At 34.2% G+C, this 8,717-nt stretch overlaps 1 protein-coding gene across 1 annotated transcript in view; it reads left to right on the top strand.

The window, feature by feature from the left end:
• LOC107729593 (cGMP-dependent 3',5'-cyclic phosphodiesterase-like) overlaps positions 1–8,717 on the top strand; it is a 127,938-nt gene that overhangs the window by 97,520 nt on the left and 21,701 nt on the right. Inside the window, exon 3 of the mRNA XM_016540174.1 lies at positions 8,583–8,672. Coding sequence (XP_016395660.1) covers positions 8,583–8,672 — 90 coding nt within the window. The remainder of the gene's footprint in view (positions 1–8,582; positions 8,673–8,717) is intronic.

The following is an 8,717-nucleotide window of genomic DNA, read 5'->3' as shown; positions in this document are numbered from 1 at the left end:
AGTGTGTGTGTGTGTGTGTGTGTTTGAGTGTGTGTGTGTGTGTGTATGTGTCACAGGTGCATGCATGAGTGTGATGTGATTGTGTGTGTGTGTGTATGTGTCACAGGTGCATGCATGAGTGTGATGTGATTGTGTGTGTGTGTGTATGTGTCACAGGTGCATGCATGAGTGTGATGTGATTGTGTGTGTGTTTGTTTGCTCTTTCCTTTGACATTTCTGTAATGTAAATGAGTTAGAAAGGTTAATCAACTCTGCTGGACTTAATAATGGACCTCCAGTATTGAACACACACACACACACACACACACAAAGACGCACATCTATCCTCATATGTGCACTTTAGATTATTTACACTCCTGCATTACCCATGAAGAGTAAGACAAATGTTAACCAGCTTTGCAGGTTTTCATCATCTCAGCGGCCATAATCGTCCTCTTACTGCTTTGTTTGCATGTGTCTTTATGATTCCCTCTTTCACCCTTTCATCTCGTCGTCCTTTTCATCCTTTATTCCTCTTCTCTCCAGACCGGACTCCCCCTCACTCTCTCCTCCTGTCACAAACACCGTTAATCCGCCTCTCATGAGGGATTTTCCGCAGCAGGGAATCTGGCAACCCCGTGCCCCGTAATTGTGAGCGCCGCGCTGCTGCTGTTCTCAGATCAGCTTCGTTTTCTGACCTGCTTCATCTAAATGGCCACTTGAGTCCTGCGGACATGATATATTCTAGTTTTTTTACAGCTTGCTGAAATTTTGCTATTAAAACCAGAACCATTAGACTAGTGTAGATGAAAATGCTTGACCAAACAGTGTTTTCGTGTGTTACCGTGTCAAGGGGATGATGGAGATGTCATTAAACCAGATGTGTCATTATAAGGGTTATTACAGTTAGCTATTACTAAACCATAAAACAACATGTTTATTACTTGAAATTAACGTAAACTGAAATCAATCAAATGTATAAAAAACTTGAACTGATTTTACTTCCGCTAGTCCCCAAGGAAACATTGCTCATTTTCATTTAGTTTAACTTCATGTACTAAAAGGTGAATAAAAACTATATAGCCATATATATATAAAAAAAGAAAAACAATTACTAAAATTAAAATGGTAAATATAAAAGTACAACCTTAACCCTAACTACTTCAAAATATTAATAAAAACTAGTGTCTCAGTGATACTAAAACAAAGCTGGTCATTATTCAAGTAGCTAGATATGATTATGTCGGTAGTTTAACTAATTGTAACTAACTTGATTGGTAAGATTCTCTTCAAACTGTTGCTCCTTCATCCTTTTTTTTTTTTTGTATATTAATTTAATTTAAAATCTTTATTTATGCATTTGATATATAATTAGTGGTGCTGTCAATTCGATTACAAAAATTTTACTAATTAATCGCACATTTTAAATTAATCTTGATTAATTGTGATTAATCCTAACATTAAAGTTTTTAAATATACTTTTATGTTGCAATAATTTCACATTCAATCTTCAAGTTAATGTAGAAACAACATAAAGACAGTATATTTTTAATATTTGTTTAATGGCATATTTTTTATGACTGAAGGCCATCACTGATACTAATACTACTTATGTCTCTTGGAAATTGTTCTTTTTTCCCTAATATTTAGCCATTGATTATAGCCATTCAACATTACAGTATAATTCAGAGCTATCAATTTTAACATTTATTAGACTTTTTAAGTGAACTTAAAACAATCTTCATATACTGTAAAACAATAATAATAAATGTCATATTTACTGTGCCCTTCAGCAAGTAGGAAATATAAAGAAATTGAATAAAGTTATCAAACACCAAATTCTACATTAAATAGATGAATCCTTAAAGCTGCAGAAGTCATTGATTTCCTCGTTTTCTTTTGCTCTTTGATGAACAGTTATCACAGCAGCTGGTTATTAGGTTGTTTTGGCTGCTATTACTTTAAGAGCTGCCGCTGCTGAACGTGATGCAGATCTGACGTAGCATGCTCATAGTTTCGTAGTTTATAGTTTTGACAACACTAATAATTAGCCTATGTATATGTTAGTATAATTAAACATTTTATATTTAGTATGTTTATATATATATATATATATATATATATATATATATTAGTGCTGTCAAACGATTAATCGCAATTAATCGCATCCAAAATAAAAGTTTTTGTTCTTACAAATATACACATGTGTGCATTTATATATACATAATAAATATACACAGCACACGTACATATATTACGTAAACAAAAACTTTTATTTTGGATGTGATTAATCACGCGATTAATCGTTTGACAGCACGAATATATATATATATATATATATATTAGATGTAATTGTGTACTAAATATTTATTTAAAATATTTAATATTTATTATATGTTTGATAATACAATTAGCCTATGTATATAGTATAATAATATATTGTTACATTTTGTTTGTGCATTGTTAGGTTTAATATTGTACTATTTATTTAACGTTTGAAATGAAAATATGATAAGTAGACTATGTATGTATAATAATTGTATAATTTGATAAACACAATTCATTTGGAATTGAATGATAATGTCTGTTTTGAGCCTGATGACAGATGCAGAAACAGGAGGTGTTTATGGGACCCTCAGGCTTTCAGTATCTTATGAGTCTCATATTAAATTTAAAGTGTGAATCATGTTTTAATAATGTCTGGTTGACAAAGTGCTCGCTGAGAAAGAGAGAGCTGAAAATGAGACCAGCAAAGCAGACAGAACGAGAGATCTGAGCTTCAGAAATATGAAGTGAAAACCTTCCAGCAAACTTGATGATCTCAGGGACTGATGGTAAATCCTGACGGTGACCTTCATCTGATTTACCGCTCGCGATCATTTATCATCCGTGAGTCACAGCACGTTTAATATGCTGAAATTAATCAGACCAATCAGACGAGCTCGAATCGTTTCACACAAACATCGGCTCATCAGAATCTACACAAGCATCTCGTCTCTCTCTCTCTATAAAATTCTCTTTCTGTTTTTAAAGTTCATTTGTAATGTTCGAACAGTAACTCATCACATGTTCTGTCATTCAGGCAGAATATTCGCAGTTTGATGCATGAGCGTAATATATATGCTAATTTAATGTACATACACTTTATCATGTATGTGGAAATTGGAATTCAGCTTTTTAAATGAATCATTCTCATTATGTATGCACAGATGTAGTAACAGTTTGAGCAAGTTTTTTTTCTTTTTTCTTTTTTAAATTACAGTATAAAGTGATTAATTTACTGAAATATAGGATTAAGCATTTAGCATCCAGTACTATCTACCTTTTTATGACAAAGCATATAAAATTTGGTTTAAAGGTGAAGCTATGAATAATATATGAAGTATTAGAATATATTGATTATTCATACGAATATACATAAAGTGTATTATAAGGCATTTCAGTACTTTAAAAATGCATTGTATTTGCATATTTCTAGTGAAGTGTTGGATTTCATTCTGGTGTGTTGTTAATATCTGGCTGATATTTTAAGCGGCAGGATTTATGAAGCGCTGCACTATTTAAATGTTAAAGGTCTCGCTGTGCCCCTGATTTTATGCTTTTGCTTAATTTGAAAAGCTAAAATAAGACAAGTTGACCTCGGCCCTAGAGGACTTGTGGGTAATAAAGCTCTTAGACCGCACACTGAGATCAGTGTCGTCTTAAACTCCCATCATGCTCTGCTGCCGGGCGAGAGATTTATCCCGCATCTGGAAGAAAGGAAAGTTATTTAGAGTGTCACACACTGGATTAAAAAGATTAGAGGGATTTTATTTGAGAGAATACTGAAATACAAGCACACTCAAATACCTTTAGTAAACATTCTTCACCTTTAGGAAACGCACTCAAGGCAAAACACAACAAGTGTATTGGGATTTTTTTTTTTACAGATATCACCATACTTCTCCAGCTAATTGATTACATTAAGAATTGTAATCTTTTTTTTATATTACAAGTTTACGGAAATGTTATGGTATGATACAAATATGTAAATAAGGCAGTTTCAAATTGAATTTGCACTAATTTACATACATTTTTAGAGAATAAATCTGAAGGTTGGATAAAGCTAGGTTTAAAATTTTTGTTTGATTTTGTTGACATATTAGAGTTAAAGGTTTTTACTGTGGGGATTTTGGAATTCTCATAAATCAGAAAATACTGTCAACAGACAAAATTTTTTTTTTTTTTTTTCGCCATGTTTTTTAGGAATAAAATGTTATGTAAATCAGTGTGAATGATATATGAACAAACCCCTCAGTAAAAACCTTCAGAATATAGAGAGGAATACAACTCTAAGTCTTGGTGTATGTAAGTGCTGCTGAAGTGGAGAAAAAACTCACGGCCTTTAAAGATATGCATTTTCGCCATTTTTTAGGAATAAAATGTTGTATAAATCAGTGTGAATGATATATGAACAAACCCCTCAGTAAAAACCTTCAGAATATAGAGAGGAATACAACTCTAAGTCTTGGTGTATGTAAGTGCTGCTGAAGTGGAGAAAAAACTTTGAAAGAAATGTATTGTAATTGAAATCTGAAGGCGCAAATAGAGAAAGTGTAATAAAATAATTAATCGTTTTGGATGTATTGGTTTGTATTTGGATTTCTTTCAAAAAAGAACAAAATGCATGAAAAAGAACTATGTTTTTGCCTGTGGCGTCTTTTCTCAAGTACATGAACACAAGTGCTTACAGCTACACAAGCTTGATTTCACGACCCATTGCGTTACTTAATGTGTCAGCGTGTAAACGTATAATGCAACGCAAATGCATGTTGCATTCTCAGCATTGCTGCAAGGCTCCCTACAGCAGCATTAGCGTAAACAGTCTTCATGTGCGGTTAATTTCCTCTTTCAGATCAAAAACTTTCATAGCAGAGAAGCAGTTTGAAGAAAATCTTGCTGAGTTAGTAAGTTTAAATTAGTCAAATTATTATCTGACTGACTAATAATAACTGGAAACTTTAACACCCTCTTGAGTACTGAGGATTTTTACTGTCACAGTAACACAAGAACACGTGTTTAGTATGATAACATGTTGGTCAAGCATGTGTGTATTTGTGTAGAGTGTGTTTCTGGTCAAGCACACACAGGTCTCTGATTATGTAACCCTTGGTCCTGTGTGTGTGTGTGTGTGTGTGTGTGTGTGTCCTGGTTTGTCGTCAGAGAGAAAGAGGTAAAGGTAAAGATGGGGGGATGTTAACATGTCACAGGGGCTGATGGGGTTTGATGATAAAAGTCACTCGGAGGCTCTTGACATTTCTAACACAGAACGAGCGGATGGATGTATATCAGAGGCAGAGATCCGTATGATGCCCTGAAGGAAAGATGTTACGCTGGGATGAATGAGTCTGTGTGAGAGAGAACGAGAGCAGAGCAGAGAAACACGAGCACATCAGAGAACAAGAGTTCATTTGTCAAGCAAAAAGGTGATTAAAAATACGGTGATTAGTTACAGCACCTCATACGCACACTGTCATCTATATATTCAAATATTTCAGCATTTGATATGAGGCAGTTGACATGTTATGCATCGTTTAGGTAAACTAAGTAAATGTGTGTGTGTGTGTGTGTGTGTGTGTGGTGTGTGTGTGTGTGTGTGTGTGTGAGTGTGAGTGTGAGTGTGTGTGTGTGTGTGTGTTCGTCACTTCTGTAATCACTGATCAGTGTGTGCTGGTGTTTGAAGGACGCTCGTGATCAGAGTACCAAACACACACACACACACACACACACACACACCCATTCTCACAGCAAAGGTGAACTTCAGTTACACCTTTAATCCAACATCAGTGTGTGTGAATCCCTCCTCTGTCTGTATAGTGTAGATCACAGTGTCATTTTAGTAATATTTATATATACTATTATAGGATGTATTCATATATTGAACTAGCTTTTATTTTGTATTTTCAGTTTTCATTTTAGTTAGATTTTTAGTCATTTATTCTATGTAGCTTTTTTTTATTTTAGTACTTATTTCAGTTAGTTGAAAGTTTTTCATTTTTTAAAATTATTTTTTATGATTACATTTTTTTTGATAATTGTAATTTTTTTGTTTTATTGTTTTTAACATTTAAAAAAACTTTAATTCATTTTTATTTCAGCTTTAATAATTTTTGTACTTCAGATTATTTATTTTAGTGTTTCAAATTAACTACTATTTCTTAGTTGCTGACAAGTAGCTGTTTGCATTATATATATACGTATATATTACATAAACGCAAACTATTTGTAATAGTTTTGGTTTCAGTAAACAGTAACAGTACTGGTTGATCATTAAACTTAAACTAAATTTAAACATACATAAAATACTGAAATACAAAAAAATACTTAAAAAAAGAAATAAAAAATAGTTTGTCATAATGTTAGTTTATGCTGTGTTTTTTGCTTTGGTATTGTATTGCATTGCTGATGTCAAACTTACCTTGAATCATTTGTGGGTCCAGCAGAGTTTGCGATTCTGTGAAGGATGTTTTATATATATATATATATAATTATATGAATCAGACGTTCAGTGGACTTCATGAGAAAGACGAAACTAGTATAGCAGGCGACATATGAACACAAGTGTGAACTGGCTCGTGTGTGTGTGTGTGTGTGTGTGTGTGTGTTTTACAAAGCTCTCTGCCATTCCCTCTTCAGAAAATTGAAAGTGGGATCAGCGCTGCGGGATTGAACCCTGCTGCTTCCGTCAATGATGATCCAACAAGAGAGAAACTGCAGGGAAGCGTCTCTGCTTCAACTCGCCTCTCCACTCGAGTGTGTGTGTGTGTGTGTGTGTGTCGAGAGGGATTTAGAGCATTTGAGAGAGGAAGAGGAGGAAGAGGAAGAGTGGCAGAATGAAGCACCTGCATCTGAAAGTCTCTCTCCTTCTCTTCCCCTGTTCTGTTCTGAACATTTTTGTCCTATTAATTGAGATTTTTGATGCTGAGTTCAAACTCATTTTCTTTTTTTGGAATGTTCTGAACGTAATTGGCGATAATTATTTGTAATTATCTATAAAAACCGGCTGTAGTAAAGCCAACATACACACACGCACGCACGCACACTCACACTCACACACACACACACACACACACACACACACACTCTCACACACACTCTCACACACACACACACACACACACAGTGAGTGCGGTTTTCCTGTCATCAGTTCAGAGATGGAGAGATGAACGATCAGTTTAAAGAGGCCATCCATCATGAATCTGCTTTAAAACTGATGTTTAACTACAAGCCAGTGTGATTTTACTATCATAGTTTTTGTTAATTTTTAAATTCAATTTTATTTTGACATTTTCTGTTTTCACTTTAACTTAGTTAAAGTGTTCATAAGTTTGTTGTGCATTTTTTAGGTGTCTATATAGTTTCTATTTTTATTTATTCATTTGAGTTATTTTTAGTTATAGCATTAGGGTTAGTCAGTATGTCTATTTAATATGTATTGTATTTAATTTTAGTTATTTTAATACTTAGTTAAAATAAACAAAAATGAGAATTAAAAATATTTTAGTTATTTATTTTATTTCTGGTAACAAAAATGTTGTTTGTTAATGGTTTTAGTTTTAGTTAACGATGATAACCCTGCTACAAAAATCTCCTCGTAATTTAAACTAGTTGAGGTAAACTCAAACTGCAGTTAACTACTCTAAAAGCTTCTAATACAAAAGCAGCTAACTAATCTAGTCTGTTTAGTGCCGCAATATCTGTCTAAATAAACAGCCTAATCTGTCTTTGCATCTGCTTTTATAATTTCCTGACACTAAACATGAAGACCCCAGTTCAAGTGACAACATCAGTCGTTAAAGCCATTTTTATTTATTTTTTTAACATTTCAAATTCATTTTGTTTTTAATAATTTTAGTGCTTCCACTTTAACTTACTTCACTTAGTTTCCAGTAAATACTTTTTAAACTGATGTTAGTGTGTGCTGTGTATGTTTGTGCTTACAATATTTATTGCATTGCAAGAACAAACTCAGTTTGAATCATTTATGAGTCGAGTAGATTCAGATGAATCTGTGAGTCAGTTCGTTGAAATAAACCGACTGAAGAGATTTGCTTGAAATGAATCATTCTGATGAGTGTTGTGAGGCTTTTTGGAACCATTTCATGTTACAGTAAAGTCTTGCTGACGGTCAAGTTCATAGCATCGTTAACTTTAGTTCGTTAGTTTGCAGCATTGAATCCACTGATGCGTTCAATGCTTATTTGCTAAAAGCGTTTCTATCTCTGTGTCTCGCTCTCGTCGCCGGTTAATGGCTCTGATTTCCCGGGTAAAGTGGACGTGCTAATGAGCCGTGCTGACGAGGTCAGCGTGCTGAAGGTCAAAGGTCAAACAGTTTCAAAGAGAGATGAGTGATCATGCACGTGCCAGAGGCTTCAAAGACAGAAAACGCGAGACGACGACATTCATTTCCTTAATGGTGTGACATTTGCAGAGGCTCAGGGTTAAACTCATCATAGCTGTATTTCCAGAGGATTCATTAACCTTTGACCCTTCGGATGGTGCGCGGACAATATAAATGATTTATTTGTTTATTTATCTGAGTGTCTGTGTTTTTATTTTCCCAGGATGCATTGCTGCAGTTGGCCTCCGTTGTTGATGTCAGCAGCCTTCAGACGACCATCAAAGATGTGCTCAGAGTTGTCCTGCCAACCGTGGTATGAAACACAGACACACACACGCACACACACACACGCACACAC

Source organism: Sinocyclocheilus rhinocerous, unplaced genomic scaffold (genome assembly GCF_001515625.1).
Source record: "Sinocyclocheilus rhinocerous isolate Xijiao unplaced genomic scaffold, SAMN03320098_v1.1 scaffold1719, whole genome shotgun sequence".
NCBI lineage: Eukaryota > Metazoa > Chordata > Actinopteri > Cypriniformes > Cyprinidae > Sinocyclocheilus > Sinocyclocheilus rhinocerous.
This window is presented reverse-complemented; position numbering and strand designations above follow the sequence as displayed.